The 19,175-nt window shown below is 41.9% G+C and overlaps 1 protein-coding gene across 1 annotated transcript; it reads left to right on the top strand.

Moving 5' to 3' along the window:
• Positions 1-11,823: 11,823 nt before the first annotated feature.
• Positions 11,824-15,439, top strand: LOC134071412 (protein transport protein Sec16A-like). Its single transcript, XM_062528120.1, has 12 exons — positions 11,824-12,086; positions 12,213-12,295; positions 12,380-12,518; positions 12,669-12,800; positions 13,000-13,094; positions 13,221-13,302; positions 13,626-13,740; positions 13,861-13,966; positions 14,179-14,275; positions 14,435-14,572; positions 14,717-15,214; positions 15,310-15,439. The coding sequence occupies exons 1-12, from the start codon at positions 11,865-11,867 to the stop codon at positions 15,370-15,372; spliced, it is 1,770 nt and encodes a 589-aa protein (XP_062384104.1). The 5' UTR covers positions 11,824-11,864; the 3' UTR covers positions 15,373-15,439.
• The last annotated feature ends 3,736 nt before the right edge of the window (positions 15,440-19,175 follow it).

The following is a 19,175-nucleotide window of genomic DNA, read 5'->3' as shown; positions in this document are numbered from 1 at the left end:
GCTTATTCATCTGGACGTGATCATCAATCTACAAGTTGCAACTATAGGTATGAATATGCTATAATTTCAAAAGTTCATTATTGAAAACAATTGTTGTATGCTGATTACCGCTTAACAAAAACAGGTGTTTCACTCCTAAAATCCCATAACTCAATAACCAAACGTCACACAGTTCGTGAGGAAAAAACTTGAGGAAAGCTAAACGGCGCAAAACCTAGTAGGGAAAATCTCGTGGTAATTCGATTGTTCCTTTTTTAACGTCGCGGTGACAACAAAAGACGTTCTTTAAAATGCTCTGAATCATCGCCGGGACGTTATCTTGTTTGTTGGGAGGAGATCTGGCAGACGTCAGTCAATAACGAGCTTTGCTAAGGAATGGCCACTCACCCAGTCCCTGATGGCCTCGTTTTTAAGGTCTATGACCTCCATCTTCTTTGAATTTGAGTTTTTCACAACTGACGTGAAATCTTCAAAATCGTACACCACTCCTCCTGGTCTACATTTCATCTCTTGTTCCACGCCATGATGCACACTGCCAGCACTCATGAAAGTGTGACCAGGCTCAAAGAACTTTAGGGTGACATCTTCAGTTGATGTAACATTGGAGTTGACACACAAGCGATGAAAGAAGGCACCAGTTCTTGTTTTGGGCACTGCAGTTGTCAACCCAGTAGATGATGTGTTTGCAGTCCCTCTCTTTTTCCAGCGCCACCACATATGCAGATGTGATGTCCTTTGCACTCCGCCCCGCAACTCCTTCATGCCAGACAACAGAAATGTTTTTCTTTTTGTTGGCTTTTGCTCCCGCCGATGCAAAGGTCTCGTGGTAAACACAGATGCGCCTGGTGAAGAGCGCAGATTTCACACCAGGCATTCTCTGACTGACGTACTATCAGGCCATTCTTGATCTGCATCGGCATGGTAGTGCAGCCTGGTATCAACAGCTTCGGCCTTATGTTTTTGCCACTTGTCACACTGTGGACAGCTTTCCGTGGCGTCCTTCTGATGCATTTCCTTTGTGTGCTGGTCCTGCAGCAAACAGATCTCACACTCCTCCTCTCCGAGTTTGGCAAATCTGATGTTCTTCGACCTTACAGCTTTTCGGTAGGTGTCACTGGGGAGATACCGGCGGCAGGGTGCATGCTCCCTCCTATAGTGGCTGATGGTGGGATTGAAAGACTCGGGGCTAGGGCTGATGTTAGTTCTTTGCCCATCACTGACAGCACTATCATTTGTTGGATGATAGCCTAGGGTAGAGAGGAAAAAAAGTTTGCAAACTTGCTGTGGGTTTCCATCTGCATCTTTCAGCCTATAGATGAAAGACCTGCTTCGCCTGCTTGGGTTTGCACAGACCTTTGCCCTTGTTACTTGGCTGACGCAATGAAACACAAAAAAATCTGCCTGCCCCTATGTCAACCCTATGTGTTAAATTCCCATAGGGTTACATAGGGGTAGGGGGTCAAATACTTGCTTCCCCTAGCATATAAGAAAAACATTTATTTATTTACGATACATTCTTCAATCACAAAGAAAATTGGTGTCCTTGGCGGTTTGATTTTTACTCATTTTTTGAATTAAGGCATTAATACTGCTTATTTTTTAAGTGAAAGTTATCATTGTTATTATAAAATAGAAGTTAAGGTCTTTTGTCTTAGAATGACCGATTGTCATTTTGTGGACAATGCTAATGCAGAATACAGTAACTTCCAAAAAAGGGTCAAAGGTCAAATTTGAGATCAATAGTTTTTGGTAGATAGATTAATACGGGTATGCACTATAACATGTGAAAATTACAATATTATACCTATAGCTCAATTGTCAGGACATTAAAGGAATAGTTTGGAGTTTTGGACATAGGACCTCATTTCCAACTTTACCGAGGTGATATAGGTCGGTGGAGACCGTTTTTTATCGCGTTTAACCCCTTGCTTCAGTTGCAGCGTTCCCCTTTGCTACGGTAACATCAGTCTGACATTAACAACAGTCTTACTCACTCCACAGCACACCCGAGACAAGTCAATTAAAACGTCAGACTATCGATATACATGTCCGTGTTGATAGAATAATTTTAGAAATAAAACTAACCTTGCAACTCAATGATTTATTACATTTTGAGGGACTAGTTTCTCAATATCAATCCGCCACTGCCATACAGGGAACAAAGTAGGCTATTGCAATGCGATGCAAGGTTAGTTTTATTTCTAACATTGTTCTATCAACACAGGCATGTGCATCGATAGTCTGACATTATAATTTATTTGTTTCAGGTGTTCTGTGGAGTGTTTTCAGTGGCAGGCTGGATGGCTAGAGTTTTACACGGTAGGGTGTTGGGTAGTGTGGTACTCTCTCGTTAAATCGTGAATAAAACATTGTTTTCTCAAAACAAGGTTGATGCCCCGTTAACTTTTGACATCTATATGAGCAGGTATAATCGCTTAGTCACATCGTTGCTGGTTTTAAGTCTACCATGGACGGTTACGATTTTATGGCTTATTCTCCAGTTGTCAATGGAGAAATTGCATTGGATTTTTACTGCCGGGCAAGGCTGTGGGCGGGACTGAGGAGCTCTATGCTGTATCATTGTAAACATTGTAAAACATGGCTTGGGTGCAAAATTGACTACTTTCTCAATTAGCATTCATCTGCCCCTTTTGCGGTGTCACAAAGTTGGGTACTCAATGCTTTCCTGCATTGTGTGTCTGAAGGGGCGCTACTGGAGAATTTGGGCCCTTTGACCGACAGTAATTCTGGGCCCCCTTATAATATACAGTATTATTGGGGCGGGGGCTGTCTGGGGCCCAATGTCAGTGCTGGACAATTAGAACATGCTGATGCTGTAGCAACTGGACTGATAGACGTAAAACGGAAGATTATATTATAGTATTGTAGCGCCAAGGCTATAGGCCCCTTGTTGGACTGCTCTGTTTGTTTCCCCTGTGTCTCCTGTTTCCCGGTCTGTGCGCGTGTGTGTGTGTGTGCGTCTGTGTCTCCCTCTCCCTCCTGTGTCATAGAATGTGTCAATCAGTTCTGATGTGTTGTGATTGGGGGGAGGTGTCCAGGGAGGAATATTTAGGGGATCAGATAGGTTAGTTATTGATAGGGGAGGGATTAGAATAAGGGATTCTAAGACGTTTACTAAGTTTTATCAGAGTTGAAGTAAATTACGTGCGAGTGAGTTGTGTTGAGTGATTGAGTGAGTGACTGAGTTAGCAAATTAGGGATTAGCAGTGAGCACTTTGTTGTTTTTGAGTGGACACCTCCTGCTGCCCGTGTACTAGCCTGTAATTTATTGAGAGAATAAATTACCGGAGTTTTTGGAACGACATTCAGCCTCCCTGTCTCCTAACTTCTCCTCGGCGCTACAGTATTATACAGCTCTTCACAATGCAAGTAGAATGCTCCATTGACTTGAATGGGATTTCCGAAAGTTCTACCGGTCATTTCTTGATAGAGGACCTCCGCTTCGCGTCAGGGCCCTGTTCGCCCTGTCGGTACTTATTTTCCCGATAATGACCAGCGTTCTATACATTATCCCTTACTTCACAATGACCTCATTGCACAACCAGGATTGTACACAAAAAATTATATAAATAAATAAAATAATACTTCCTTTTGCAGACTGTATGCCATCAGTACTGGAATGCTGAAATTAGAGCATGCATTCTGCACAGGGTTAGAATCTATGCATAGGATTAATGTGTTGTTGATAGCTATCTATTTGATGGTTTATGGCACCAATAAACAATTAAATGGCAACATGACCACAACAGTATGGCCTTTAGTGCCACTGTCATTTAGTTGTATTTTATTCCAAGATTACATTTCAGTAAGGCTTTATATGTGATATCTTTGAGAATATGTTGACTGGGGCTGTTGCATTTTGGGAACAGACCTCCTGTGTTATCTGTTCAGTTGAAGTTAAGGATGGGCAAAAAATAATATCTAAATAGTTTGGAAGATTTTGACGGTAGATATCAATAATATCATTTAATATGAATGTGTTAACTTCCTTTAAAAAATGGGATTTAATTGTAATCTATATCTTCTGCTACTCAGCTTGTCTAAATGAATTACAATGTTGTTATTGATGTACTGAATATTTGTAATAGTACTTTGTGTTTTTACTCAAATATCATTTATGAACTGAAACAGTTCTTTTAAAACAGGTATTAACACAGATGTTAGCATTTTTCACCCAGATCAACCCAGCTGCTTTCACTTTCAATTAAATCCACTAGAGAACGGACAACACTTCCTAGGCTTGTTGAGTGATGAAGCGAGGCACCAAACCCGCCGTCATTGTCAGCGGACTATTATACATAGCAATGATGTTAGGCTACAGAAATGTATACATGACGGGCCGCAAATACATAAGTATAACAAGACGCCCCCCCAATTATTATCTCCCCGGATCTGCATCAATCTCATGATTGACCTCTAGCGCCTCTGGTTGACGGAAATCCGTCGTAGCGACGGAGAACTTTAATCCATGTAGTGTCATCGTCCTGCTTTCCCTCCTGTTCTGTGTGACCATGTAGAACTTAAAACATGACATTTCCATACCTGAAGTGCTCTGAAACTTTTGAAGCCATTATTTGTAACAATTTATTTTTCCATCATAAATAGCCTGGCCCACACCTGAAACTAGGCACAATGCCTGAAAACCTAAAGCCCTGGACCATGACCTTTGACCTCATTGCCAATGCCTGTCTGAAATGCCTGGGACTGCACTATGTAAAATTGGGATCACAAATAGGGGTGCAACCCTTTGACACTTTATACGAATTAAGCTCCCTGGTAAACAGAACCATATTTTCACTTTTAGATTAATTGGGACCCCTTTCTCCATACACTGGCCAACATATTAGTGGTACTTGACTGAGTGGGCCGACTACGATATTATATGGGTTGTTCTAGAAGACTTAATGCTTGTGCTTCAGGGCCTCCTGAATGGGAACTGTTATGACTTAGTGACCATTCAATGAATTTGAATAGGCTACTGGACTAATATTTCTAATTCACTTAACCTACAACCTACAAGGGGCTCGTGCTTCAGGGCCTTTTTTATTATTTAGGGATTTTTTATCGACATATTTCGAGTTTAGTAGTAGTGTTATGATCAAATTTGATTCGTAGAGTTGCTGTAGTTCTTGTATAATATATTTAAACGTTAATTGTTAATTGTTTAGTGCATTAGTGTTACATTTTCTTACTTATCGTAGTTCGTAGTTAGCGTTAGCACAATTACATTCTACCAGTGCAGTTTGGTGTTTCGGGAAATCATAAAACATAGGCTAGATTACAGAGGGATTTGGTAGCCACAAGGCTATGTGGTTGTTTATTACTCTGTTCCGCTATAATATAAGTAGAGACAGTTGAAAAAATGTTTGAATACAATGGTGGTATAATGTATCTGTGCTGTAGCATACCCACCACATAAGCCATGCCTTGTCAAAATCACATATTATTTTAACCACACCATGTAACCTATGTATCTCCCAGGTGTCTCCTTTCTCTTGCCCATTATGTTTATATTGATAGACTAAATGAAGCATCTCTCAGGGAATGTTGAATGTAAAATGAGTGTAATAGTAGTAATTAGGGCTTTATCCAGCCAGCATGTATAGGTTCTCGTGCTCTCAGAGCGCTCTGCAATAAGGCATGAAACTCCCCTTGTGCTGTGGATCCTTCTCGCTTTACAGGCTGAATGGTCACGGTAGGACAATAGTTAATGCAAAATATAAATCTAAGTCTGTAGGCTATGTAAAATATTGTGTAGCTACACAAAAATATACATTGTTTTAATGAAAATAAAGTTGTCCTCCGAAGAGGGGGGGTGGTGGTGGGCCAAAATAGCTACATAAATAAATACAAAAATTACAATGTTTCATATCATATAGTACACCTTGTATATCAATCCATCCTCACTGTAAAGTAGGTGGTGGGTTGTTTTTGATACTACATTGACTTTTTTCAACCTTCCAAACACTGACGTTTTTAAATAGTTTGTTTTTCATGAACCTTGTCTACTGTCTTGTCCATCTCACATCTCACTCATGGGCCTGTACCTTGACGTGGTGAGTGGGATTTTAACTAAATGTGTCGTTATTATTTTTTAGTCATTTAGACTATTGTATGTGGCAACTACAGTATGTGTTTTGCATGTTAACTGTTAATGTGCTTTTTCCCCCTCCCAAAGATGTATGCTGTTGTCGAGTTCGTCGAGACTCATGAAGTGGAGTTGGTGCCTTCGCTCTGGGTCCAGAATGGCCAATGTTACTGGCCCAGAGCGTTACGTGGCATGGCCCTCCACCAGGCCATAAAGCACCAGGCTGCCCCTGACCCCAGCTGGGAGAAGTGGGTTATCCGCCAGTTTTATGAGACCGGTAGGTTTTAAAATAGTTTTTGCTTCCACCTTTCTAATGAAGTGTTTGAATGTTAACCCCCTGGGGATTTGAAAAACTGTTCCAAACACACATCTCAATCTCTGCTAGTTTTTGTCCTAGAAACATACAAGTGACACCATTAGAAACCTTTAATCAACTATTTTCCAAATATATAATATTTTACAGAAAGCTATGAGGAAGGGCGGACGAAGACCGTTGAGGCCGAAAATCTGTCCGACCTCCAGTCTGAGGCTGAGGGGTGTGGGAGGCCCCTCAGAAAGAGAATGTATGTCAGTTTACATTGTAATGTTTTCTTTGCCTGATGTCGCTTAAACCATTAAATCTCGTCTGCATAAACATTTTAATGTGTTACATTGCATTGAATTGGTATAGGAAGTCTCATTATTATTGTGACATTATACAAGTTTCCATTTAATTTAGATCAAGTCTGTGTTTATTTCTGAAAATAGGAGAAGCGTCCAGCTTGTTGCCCCAGGGGAGGGAGGGGAGTCAGAGGATGACTCACCCTCAGCGATGTCCACCCCAAAAATCCCCCCTGCCCCACACGTTCCTCTGACATTTAATCCTTCCCCTGAAAACCCCCCTCATTTCCCCCAACTCACCTCCCCCAATCAAACGAGCAGCATGTCCTTCACAGACATGCTGCAGACATGGGAGCCAGTGCATGAAGTGCCTTGTGAGTGTATTCTTATGCTCTCTCACTGCCTCATAGACTGTATATGTATACCATTTGTTAGCATGCAGTACCCTGAAAAGTTGTGGGTTCATAGGATTCCCGGCTACCACTGTTGTGCCCTTGCACAAGGCACCAAGTCACTCTATTAAAATCATTGCTAAGAATAAATAGACTGTTTGGTAAAACTATTGTTTTCAGATTGAGTGAGAGACATTTGTGCCAAATAGTAATAATCTACCAATGGCAGTCTCATCTGACACATTTAATATTTAATAAAAACAAATATTTAATGTTTTCATAATTTCTCTTAATTATTAAATTAATTCTGGATACATTGTACTCCTTAGCATTGACTGGCTCCCAAATGTCCAGGTGGGCATCTCAGCAGTCATCAGAACCTGGTAAGGTTAAGTCATTTCTCTCTGACGATTAGTCAAACCACTAAATCTGGAGCCAATTGTCTCTGTGCTCTCCCTGGTTCACTTGTAATATACTACATAATGAAACATTTTAAAAGATGTAACATATTTTGTCTAGCACGCTGGAAAAAGTACAAGAAGTCCCATGACTTTTATGAACCTAAAGTTTATGCTGAGTTGTTGCTGCTACCTACTTTGAAGCACTAACTCCTTCTCTCACATTGCTGTTTTGACAGTATTTTTAAGATTATAAGTCTTATGGGGGTTAGTGGTGTTAACATATAGCTATTCTTCGCCATAGCTACAATTGTTTTCTGATTGAGTGAGAGGCATTTGTGCCAAATACTGTAATAATCTACCAATGGCAGTCTCATCTGACACAAAGGTTAAATATTTAATGTTTTCATCATTTCTCTTTATTGTTTCATTAATTCTGGATACGTTGTACTCCTTAGCATTGACTGGCTCCCAAATGTCCAGGCCATCAGAACCTGGTAAGGTTAAGTCATTTCTTTCTGACGATTAGGACTACAGTCAAACCAATAAATCTGGAGCCAATTGTCTCTGTGCTCTCCCTGGTTCACTTGTAATATACTACATAATGAAACATTTTAAAAGATGTAACATATTTTGTTGCTGAGTTGTTGCTGCTACCTTTAAAGTACTGTTAAAGCATATCCATCACAATGAGTAACTCGTAACAAGTAGGCCTAACTAATGTTAACATATTGCTAATTTCTCCATCATAGGTATGATGAGGGAGATACTGACAAAACTAGAGATGGTGCTGGAGCAGCAGAACACCATCTTGCGGCTGCTCCAGCACCGAGAGGGGAGCCAGACTGTGGAGGTCCTGGAAGGCCTTCCCATCCAGGACCTCAACCAGCTTCAAGGTTTGGAGGAGAACCTCAAGACTCCAGACTATAGGGAGAGGATGGTGAGCTTGTTTGTTTGTTTGTGTATCTAAAGCAATGGATTATACTAAATTACATTTTATCACAACCACCACACATGCAAAGTAAACAGCAAAGTACACAACATGCACAACTGTGGCAGTATAAAGATTATGAGAAGCATTGGCATCTCTAATGGACTGGAGAGAAATACATTTTGGTCACATAGTTTATGATGAATAACTAGCTGAATTTGTTTTTTTTCTTTTCAAATCTGTTTTAGGTCAACTATCTTGGGATTATTGGGGGTGCCGACACTCGGGACTGTGTGTGGCGGATAATGAAGCGGGTGTTCAGCAATACCTCGCAATTCAAATGAACTGGAGGGGAGTCCATGGAAAGACCTCCTTGGCCTCTCTCCGGGTGAGAGAGGTGGTGATTGGTAAGTGTATTTTGGCAAATAAAGAATTTTCACGTCAAACAATATTTGAAATTATGCATGTGTGTGCCCATTGCCATGTTGTCCACGTTCACACTTTTCAGTAACTAGTTCAAAGTTAAGTTCACACATGTGCAAAGTGAACTGTTCACGTTCATAGTTCACCATTTTTATTTTTGAACTAGTTCAAGTTCAGTTCATTTGAATGAAAATCTGTTTCTGGCGGTAGCGGACATTCAGACATGAAGCATTATGCGGAATGTAGGGTAGGCCTACAGCCACCTGTTCTCATCTAATTAGAATGTCCGTAAATTGGGCTGTTTTCGCAGATACCGACGCCATGTCCTAAGCGACTGCGCGACTGTCGGATAGTTTGTGTCCACATTGTATCCATTAAGTAAGGGATAATGTATAGAACGCCGGTCATTATTATAAAAATAATTCCCGACAGGATGAACAGAACCCCGACGCGCAGCGAAGGGGTTTAGCTTCGTCCTGAAGGAAATTATTTTCCGATAATGACCGGCGTTCTATAGCCTATTATCGCACTTATTATACGGCTACTTGCCAAAACAAGAAAATAAACTTATCCCAATGTGTCTTTAGCAATGACTTGGTTACAGTTTCGTGGCTTCCGCTACAACTAGCGGAGTGAACCCGTTGCCACAAGTTATACATCCCTCGATCACTGACAAGTGCGGAATTTTTCCGTGATTGCATTCACATAGGCCTACTGTAGCAGCGGTTTTATTATGTGTAGGCCTTTGCATCATGCGTAACGTGATCATGAGTAGCCTAATGTACAGTAACGTAGTGCAAAGCTGTAGTTTAGGAGTGGCGCCCGTGGGCAGCGAGTGTGTCCTAACTGCAAGCGACACGACCGAATGCGTGCGACAAAATCAGTTCCATCCCTGTATTTTCAATTGGAATGTCCTGACTGAATGCGATGCGACCGAACGTGTGGACGAATGTGGACACAAACTATCCGACAGTCACACAGTCGCTTACAATTAGGACACGGTGTGACAACGACATGCTGTTTATAAAATGTCAGCAGATATAGTGTCACTTCTCAGGACAAAACAAATTCCGTAACGTTTACAGTAATTGGACCTCAACAGTGACGTTCGTCGTTCATTTCACATACTGTAATCTGAGCGCATTCACGTTCAAATTCATTATTTACAAATGTGTTGCGTTCAGTTCAACGTTCACAGAAAAATGAACGTGTTCCATGAACGCGTTCTTTTGAACTCGTTCATGCACAACACCCATAACACCTATCCATATTTCCACAGCTGCAGTGAGGAAGAATCCACTGTTCATCAGTTCAGACGAGGCCCAGGTGGAGGGAGTTATGAAGAGGTGGCTGCAGCTGGCAGCTGACCGGGAGGGTGGCCGGAAAAGAAGGCTGTTGGCCAAGGAGTTGGCATAGTGTGTAAATAGTGTGAGTGTGTGTGTGTGTGTGTGTGTGTGTGTGTTATTTTATATGTTTACAATCATTTCTAAATGTGTAATTTGTTAAATAGCTGTGTATGCATGCGTGCGTGTGCGACTGTGCGTGAGAGAAAGAGAGTGAGTAAGGGAAATGTGTTTGTTTGAAAATTATTGTTCTTTTTTTGCTTTTAGTTTTTTTGTCTTCATGCCTTTTCTTTGTTGCTGTGTCTGTTATTGTTGTGTTTTGTGAGTTTTGTGTTGTTATTTGATCATTAAAATGCTGTTTTGTATTGAATGAATTTGAATTTGTGCCTTATGTACGTTTTGGCAGTTTCTGGGCCAGTACAGGCCCGTGGACTCAGCCGACACTCAGCCAACGCTCAGCATATCAGTAATTTAGTGTGTGGGCCAGTACAGGCCCGTGGACTCAGCCGACACTCAGCCAACACTCAGCATATCAGTAATTTAGTGTGTGGGCCAGTACAGGCCCGTGGACTCAGCCAACACTCAGCATATCAGTAATTTAGTGTGTGGGCCAGTACAGGCCCGTGGACTCAGCCAACACTCAGCCAACACTCAGCATATCAGTAATTTAGTGTGTGGGCCAGTACAGGCCCGGGGACCCAGCCGACACTGAGCCAACACTCAGCAATAAGTCATTTTACTCTGTGTGGGCCATGCCTGGGCCAAGATAAACTATAAGAGTAATTTTACTGTGTGTGGGCCATGCCTGGGCCAGAGCAAATTCTTTGTGTCAGTTATCAGTGATTGGGCCACTTTTGGGCCGGGGACCAAGCCAGAAGTGGGCCTACACCCACACTACCCTGAGGCAAGGTAGTGGGCCATTGGTGGGCAGGACAAATTTTGCTATCTGTGTACTGTGCCACAAGGGCCAGGTGACAGGAACGTCCCTACGGTTGGTCCATGCCCAGCGGTCGGAAAATTCCGGCGAGTTCACACATAGCATCTAGCGTTAACGTTCTGGTGCACCACTGCAGAAAGTGCAAGGATACAAAGAGCCGACTGATGTGTTATGTTTCAAGGTCACCTTTTTGGTAAGTAGGCACATAAAACTATTTGATCAATCAAAACTGTTTTCTTTGCAACAGGCTATAAGCTAGTGCTAGTGGAGAAACATACTAAATAGCAATCAGAGAAGTTCAAAGTATATCAATGTACATGATCACAACTTTATTTCATACTGCTTGTACAATCAATATATTGTTTGAAAGCTGTATCCCCGTTTTGTCGGTAGGGCTGTTGATTTCAAAACTAAAATATTCTATAGCAGAAATATGAAAAAACAGGTGTTTTGCCCCACTTGGTAATAAGAGTTCATCCAGCTAGCCTACAACAAGAACAATATCCTGGAAACGTCCTGGAAACATTCTGTTTTTATCAACAGGTGGTTGTTTTGCCATGCATTGTGACGATGCATTACATATACGTCATAATGCCACCAGAGTATATAAACCAGGATCCAAATAAAAATGTTCATTTACAAAATAGGCTACTGATGAAGAAATAGCCACGTTCCTGTACTGGTCAGGAAATTAACTCGTAGGCTATTTTGAACACTGCGGAAGAAACAGGATGGGCCGCTTCGATTCTTTGGATCTGGCGAGACTCCCTGAACTTCCAAACGACACGCTGATTTTGGCCAAAATAAGAGGAGAAGTTGTGCCCAGGCAGCTACGGAATTTAAGGACTTGCGATTACGTGGACCTTCCCCGTGACCAGGGGCTTGGAGTTGCCCCTAGCCGCGTTTTCAAGACTCCACCTGAGACGCTGCCAAGAGCTGTGAAGAAAGATCAGGTAATTAGCCTATTTGTATTTTCTGTTACATTTGGCCTTATGTCATCAGTATTTATTCATGCATTTGTGCTTCATCACTTGTGCATCTTCACCGAAATAAAAACTTACACGATGGACTCTTCTTAGGTTCTTCAGCCTATTCAGGTTCCACCTACTCTGCATTTCTCCTACAAGACTAATTGGGAGGACTACCTTGGGCCTTTTGACATGTAAGTTACACAGCAGAGCACAATCACATTCAATACATAACCATTGAGCAGCTTCAGTTTGATTCAATGTGTGTCCTGTTCTAGGGGCGTGACTTACGCCATCAGTGTTTATCACTTTGCCATGAAAAAATGGCAAAGGTGCCTGAGAACCGCGTGGCTGATGGACAAGGAGGCAGCTGGCCATGTCTGGGGACTCCTGGCACTTGTGTACCGAGAGACCAGAGTAAGTGTTGCTCCGCACCAGAAATGGCTGCAATCGAGTGTGTGTGCGTGTTGGGTGTGAGACAGAGAGAGAGAGATTTTTTACACATTACAGTCTCTTTTAGAAATGTATTAAAGATTGTGCATTAACTTATTCCTCATGTGTTTCTAGAGTGTGACAGGGCAGGACATTGTCAAATTGCTCATGTCAAATCCACTGGCCTTTGAGAAAGATGAGAATCCTCTCTCCTCTGGCGAAGGACACCAGGCCCTTGTCAACCTCATCATCTTTGGCAAAAAAGAAGTAAGACTTGCTCTCAGACCGACAGCTGTGATTGGTAGTACAGACATGAAAGAGATCTTCATGTCAAACTAACACACAAGCAAACGAACAAGCAAAATCAGTTCCCTGGTTTGTGTATATTGGATTGGGTGTAACGTGTAATTGCATGCAATGTTATTGAAACATGTCAAGATGTGGAAAACTATTCGCCCTCTGATAGGAAGCTGAGCAATTAGCCAAGAGGGATGCTCTCTGGGACCATTGGGTCATCCTGAGGGGCTTTGCCAAAGGCGAATGCGATGCCATTATTATGAGGTAAAAATGCTGGTGCTTTTAAGAGAGCCCTGACCATGAATGATAAAAATCAAGCAAAAAGCCTGTTGCCAGTTAGACAAACCTCCCTAAACATGATGTCTTTGTTACATCCATTCATTCCATTAGGCTTATTAAACACCTCAAACCAAGTGACCCCATGAAGACCTATTTTCAAATCTTGGCGGGGACAGTTCCAGCAGCTTCTTGTGTAAGTGTTGCTTGTGTGCATGTGTGTGTAAGTGTGTATGTTGCGGGCGAATATTGTGAATGGATAGTCTCCACCTGTCAGTCGGTGGACCTAGGTGTGATTTGTAAACCCACAGCTGCTAGTCATCAAAGTGTCTGCTAAAGTTTGCTCAACTTAAACTTTATTAGAAAGAAACAACTGGCAAAATTATGCTGAATCTGGCTGCCTTGCTGTATGGTGCAGACAATATTATCTGTACCCATACATTTGTGCATCATTTTGACATAAGAGCATATATGATACATTGAGAATTGGACATTTCAATGAAATACCCCTTTTTACAGGAGTGGGGCAATAACAGCTGGGGTGACTGGCGCCCTCATCTGGCCATGGTTCTTTGCCATCTGAACCAAAACGACCAGAAGAAGGAGATCATGGCAGCAATGACAGCATCCTTGAGTAAGATGACACGAATCAAAGATAATTATAATTATAAATTATATCATGCTCACCGTCAGAAAAACCTTAATCTGAAAAAGTTTAAATTAATATTGTTTATCTTTTCCATGCCAACTTCAGAATCACATGGAAGGCCCAACTCGGCATTTCTCTGTGATATAATAATGCATTTGCATTGTGGCATGTTTCTGGAGGTATCCGAATCCAGCATTAGGGAAAACAGCAGGTAAGACAAATACAAGAAACACACGATCTGTAAAATCAGAACTTGAAACAAATACATGTGACACACAGTTGACTTACAGTAACCATAACCAAACGCCATTGTACCTTGTGGATCAAGAGGTAAGACAAACCTCAACAAACTTTATCCAAAGTAACTATAACAGAATTGTTTTTGATATAAGTATTTCTTGTATGGCCATGTAATCACCATAGTGGACCACTCCTGACCAGGGCAGAAGTCGAGAGGGGGGAGGTCTATAAGTACGTGCTGGACCTAAGAACAGACCAGCCGTTCATCTCAAAGTATCAGGTTTGTTCTCCTTTCTTATGAAATAAATGTCTCTTTTGTATTCATGTCATGCTTACACTATGGACTATTTACCAGCCAAAATGCAAACTTGCAAACAATAATACAGATAGAAGGAAGTAGCCCAAATGGTCCAGGTTTACCTTCTCTCATTGTTCTCAGAATTACAGAACAGTGTACTCCAGAATGCTGTTGCGAGCTGGCTACATCCAGCAAGCGCTGCATTTCTGTGAGTCAGCGGGAACAACACTGTTGTACTCTGAGGAGGTCAACCATGGATTTCTGGAGGACTTTGTGAAGGTAAGGGTGTGCTGTCTTTTCTCATCGTTGCGCTTTTCTGAGCAGGCCATCTGCACTTTGTGTATTGCCTGTCTGTGGTGTTGTTCCTGGTGTTTTAATATTGTCACTGTGGTTGACATGGGTTTGTGTGTGAATGTGTTGCAGCTTTGCTCCGAATTCCACAGCAGCCAGCGGGACTTTGTTGCGCCCAAATGGATGGACGTCCTCAGGGAGATGGCAGAGAAGATCCTTCTGGAGAAACAGCACGGGTGTGTTATCATCAGGGCACCTATGAAGGTCAGGGCTGTAAAGGCTAAAGTGGCCACAGAGCAGCCTGACACGGCCTCCACCTCTCCTGGCCATCAGTCTGGCACTGCCACCACCACCTCATCTCCTGACCAGTCCTCTGATGACCAGTCTGGCACTGCCACCACCTCATCTGATGACCAGTCCTCTGATGACCAGTCTGACACTGCCACCACCGCAGCTGGTCCCCAGACTGACTCTGACACTGCCACCACCTCATCTCCTGACCAGTCTGGCACTGCCACCACCGCTGCTGGTCTCCAGTCTGGCACTGCCATCTCCTCTCCTGACCATCAGTCTGACCCTGACACCATCTCTCGCAACCAAGAGACCAAACCTCAGAAAAAGAGGAACAAGGTATGCATTTCTCACAGAAACACTGACCTAACATGTTTGAAAATATCTGCCGTCTTGTCTGGCTGTATTAATCTGTGACATTTGTTTGACCTCAGGGATGCTTTGGATGGCTCAGCTGTTTCAGGTGCTTCTGCTTCCGTAGGAAAAAGACCTATTAGCACCCGTCACACAGGCTGAGAGAGAGAGAGCAGGGCCAAAGAAAGGCAGGGACTGAGATACTCATCTCAGACTCATTATTAAAACAGAAAAAAAGATCAGAGTGTGCTGTTTTATGTTTTGGTGCTAAATACGGATTACCATAATTCAGAAGTCAGTTGTACCTTTCTAAAATAGTTATAAACATGAAATGAGGCCTAAACTGTTTGTTCAATCTTCGATACACTTGTGTGTTTTTAAGTATATATTTTTAAGTATATTCTTTTAGTCATTTGCCTTCATTATGAAAAGTGATAGGAATCAAGTGGAAAAGAGATGGGGTGGGATCGGGAAATAACTGGTGGTTGAATTTGAACCTGGTCCCTCTTGGCCCAAGAATGTGTTACAAACGTACTGTAGTACAGTTGCACCGCAACCCCTCAGTCATGTGTGTTCACAACTTCATCACATCAGTGGCAAGTTGCAACTCATGGAAATGAAGATGAGGTTTTCTGCATCTGATATGATTAATCCACTTTATGAATCATAAGTAATGTCATACAATCCCTTTTGGCCTCTGTATTCATATTTATCTGGCCATATATTCATAGACCATCTTCAAGTGATGATTTTGATCCAGTTGGTAAATACTGCTCAGTCCACAAACAGGGAGAGCAGTGGTGAATTTGCCTTGTTCACGCAACGGCCATTTTACACCAGAACGAGACTACAGGATACACATACAGTACCATAGGATTGTTGTGTTCTATGAATTCGCCAATAGGTGGCAAAAATGCATTTATGATAAAGTCAGTAATACCCCCGGCATTCTTTTGGGTTACACAATGAGCGCTCCGTGAATAAGGTCAATAACGTCACTTAGCCTTCAGGAAGCGCACACGCCAGATTTCTCCAGATGTCCAAATGCACGAACAGGAAAAGAAATAAAACCAGACAGATAAGGAATGACTGACAACCTTTATCAAATATCAATCAACAATCATACATTCCAACTGGCCATACACTCATAGACCAAGTAAGTGATTTTGACCTGATTTGGCCTGATATACATGTCATAGTTAGGGCTTCTCTGCCTAATTGCCACCTGCTGGTAAATACTGCTCAGTCCACAAACAGTGACGGTAGATGTGAATAACATCACATAGTCTTCAGGAAGCACACATGCCAGATTTCCTTGGAACCATAATAATACTACCATTCTGTTTACAGCATCAACCGATAAGTTATCAGTCCGTATCAGATCAGTTATTCAGTTCATATCAGTTTATGATGTAGGCCGCCCACCCAACACTGTATAAATAAGACTCTTATACTCTAGCAGGTAACCCACTCCACTCCAAACTTGAACTACTAACTACTTTTCCAAGGCGGTCGACACCATGAAGACTGTGACATCCATTTTACTCCTCTCTGTGTGTGTCATGAGTTCTGCAGCAGGTAAAAACATTTCCACAAATCATTTCAGCATTTGTAAATGAAAGCTAATCATCATTGTAATAGAATGATAAAGCACTGTCTCATCTCTACCACTGGTTTTACTGTATACCATGTTGCAGGCTATGTAAAAAATCCAACCAAAGAATACAAGCTGTATACAGTATGAACACTCAACAATACCTCTATAATAACCTGAATTTTGGTTGTAAATCATTTGGTTGTAGATCATTGTTCAGACTGAGAGAAGCACTGATGATTCTCCCTCCATTGAAGGTAATACAGTATGTGTTGTTTGTTTTTCTGTGTGTGTGTGTGTGTGTGTGTGTGTGTGTGTGAGTGAGTGTCCATATGTATACAGTGGGGAGCACATGTATTTGATACCATGCTAAAACAGTAATATAAAATCATCATTTGACAATTGATCTTAATAGGGGCAGATTTTTATTTTTAAATGCCAGCTATTTCATGGATTTGCATCAAACAGGCTAATAGGCCTACTGGAAAAAGCACCATGCCAATCTCTAGCTATGGTGAAGGGTATGTGATGATGTGGGGCTATTTTAATTCCAACGGCCAAGGGAACTTTATCAGGATGCATAATACCCTGGATCCATGTAGTTTAAACAGAGAGGGTTAAAGCGGAGCGAGAGGCGCAAACGTTCGATCATTCTTCGTTCTGTCTTCACAAGGGGGAGGGGGGCTACATTCGAACTGAACTGCTTGCCGATCTGACCGGATCTGACAGAGATCGATCCCACTATGACGTCTTTGCAACACGCCTCTTTAAGCAGACAGGAACTGTTCGAATTTTGCTTCCATAGAGATGCATTACGTTGCTCTATCTTGTCAGTAATGAAGGATCTTTGGTTTAAATAAACCACGTTGTCATACAATTACTCAATTTAATCCCACAGGTCACAATAGTGACCACCTTTTTCTTCTTGACTGGCCTGCACAGAGTGCTGACCTCAACCCGATAGAACACCTTTGGGATGAATTAGAGCAGATACTGAGAGCCAGTCTCCTCATCTAACATCAGTGTGTGTGACCTCACAAATAAGCTTCTGGAAGAATGGCCAAAAGTTCCCATAAACACACTCCTAAACCTTATGGAAAGCCTTCCCAGAAAAGTCGAGCTATTATAGCTGCAAAGGGAGGACTAACGTCATATTAAGCCCTATGGATTAAGAATGGGATGTCAATTAAGTCATCAGTGAGATCACGGCAAGTGACCCAATACATTTGGCAATATAGTGTACATCAGGGCTATTCAATTAGTTTGTAATAGGGGCCAGTTCATGAAAAGTATCACAACTGAGGGGCCGGAGAAATACCGCTTGAAATATGAGTAATTACGTACAAATGTAGATACAATAAACTAGAAACAGCACCAATATGGGTGTTCAAATGTTGCATTTTGTAATGCTTAATATCAGAGCCCGTCCCTTACTAGACATTCTCTGATAATATAATTTTTTGGTGGTTATTTGTGTTTTGGGAATATTTCTGCCACAGGCCCAGACTACCACAATGGTAGGCCAACATTGGGAAGGTGACACTGAATCTATATTGCTAATATGTTGCATTTTGTAAAAGCATAATTATTTTGTGGTTATTTTGTTGTATTTGTGTTTTGGGAATATTTCTGCCACAGACTACCACAGTGGTAGGCATTGGGAAGGTGACACTGGATCTGCATTGCTATGGCTAATATGAAATCTGTGATAACATTAACAGCAATGGAATCTGAGCTTTGCGCAGTAACTGCTAGGTCCATACAATTTCCAATGGGCACAAACAGGTTTCAAACAGTATTTAAATGTATTAAATGTGCGTAATCGATCGCATATGTAACTCTTCTCAACATACATTTAACGTTCCCACCATTTAAATTGGATGAACGTGTTCACAAATCAATTACTTACAGTGGACTTGACATCAAGGCGATGGATGTGTATTAGTTTCACGCTGAAACTATTTGCGTGGTGCAACCCGTTAAAATGTTAGTAGCTTATAATACTCCAACGTAGTGGCAATTTACGTTGAAACTAAGCTAAGATGGAACTTATATTATGTTCAACTCGGTCAAAACGTTACGTACAATTGGCTGAGGTGCAGTGGCTGCAGGACTTCAGAGCGAGTGAGAGCATGCAACAGAGCTGATGCCACCAAAGTTAAACTTTTAAACCGACTCCTATTTGCTCCAATAGCTACATTACGAGTGACGAATGTTTTCGCGAGGATCTGCTTGGACTGGATCGAGAGGCACACTACCGGTGAGATTTCATGCACCAAAAAATGCTTCATGCTTTGAGGAAAACAGCTTGGATTTGGCGCACGTCAACATGTTGGTGACGCTGCGTAAAAA

The sequence above is a fragment of the Sardina pilchardus genome, chromosome 23, assembly GCF_963854185.1.
Source record: "Sardina pilchardus chromosome 23, fSarPil1.1, whole genome shotgun sequence".
Classification (NCBI taxonomy): Eukaryota; Metazoa; Chordata; class Actinopteri; order Clupeiformes; family Clupeidae; genus Sardina; species Sardina pilchardus.
This window is presented reverse-complemented; position numbering and strand designations above follow the sequence as displayed.

Coding starts and splice junctions, on each gene's coding strand:
- LOC134071412 (XM_062528120.1), top strand. CDS start 11,865: ATGGGCCGCTTCGATTCTTTGGATCTGGCGAGACTCCCTGAACTTCCA. Junction 13,303..13,625: donor CAGTTCCAGCAGCTTCTTGT/GTAAGTGTTGCT, acceptor CCCTTTTTACAG/GAGTGGGGCAATAACAGCTG. Junction 14,276..14,434: donor CGTTCATCTCAAAGTATCAG/GTTTGTTCTCCT, acceptor CATTGTTCTCAG/AATTACAGAACAGTGTACTC.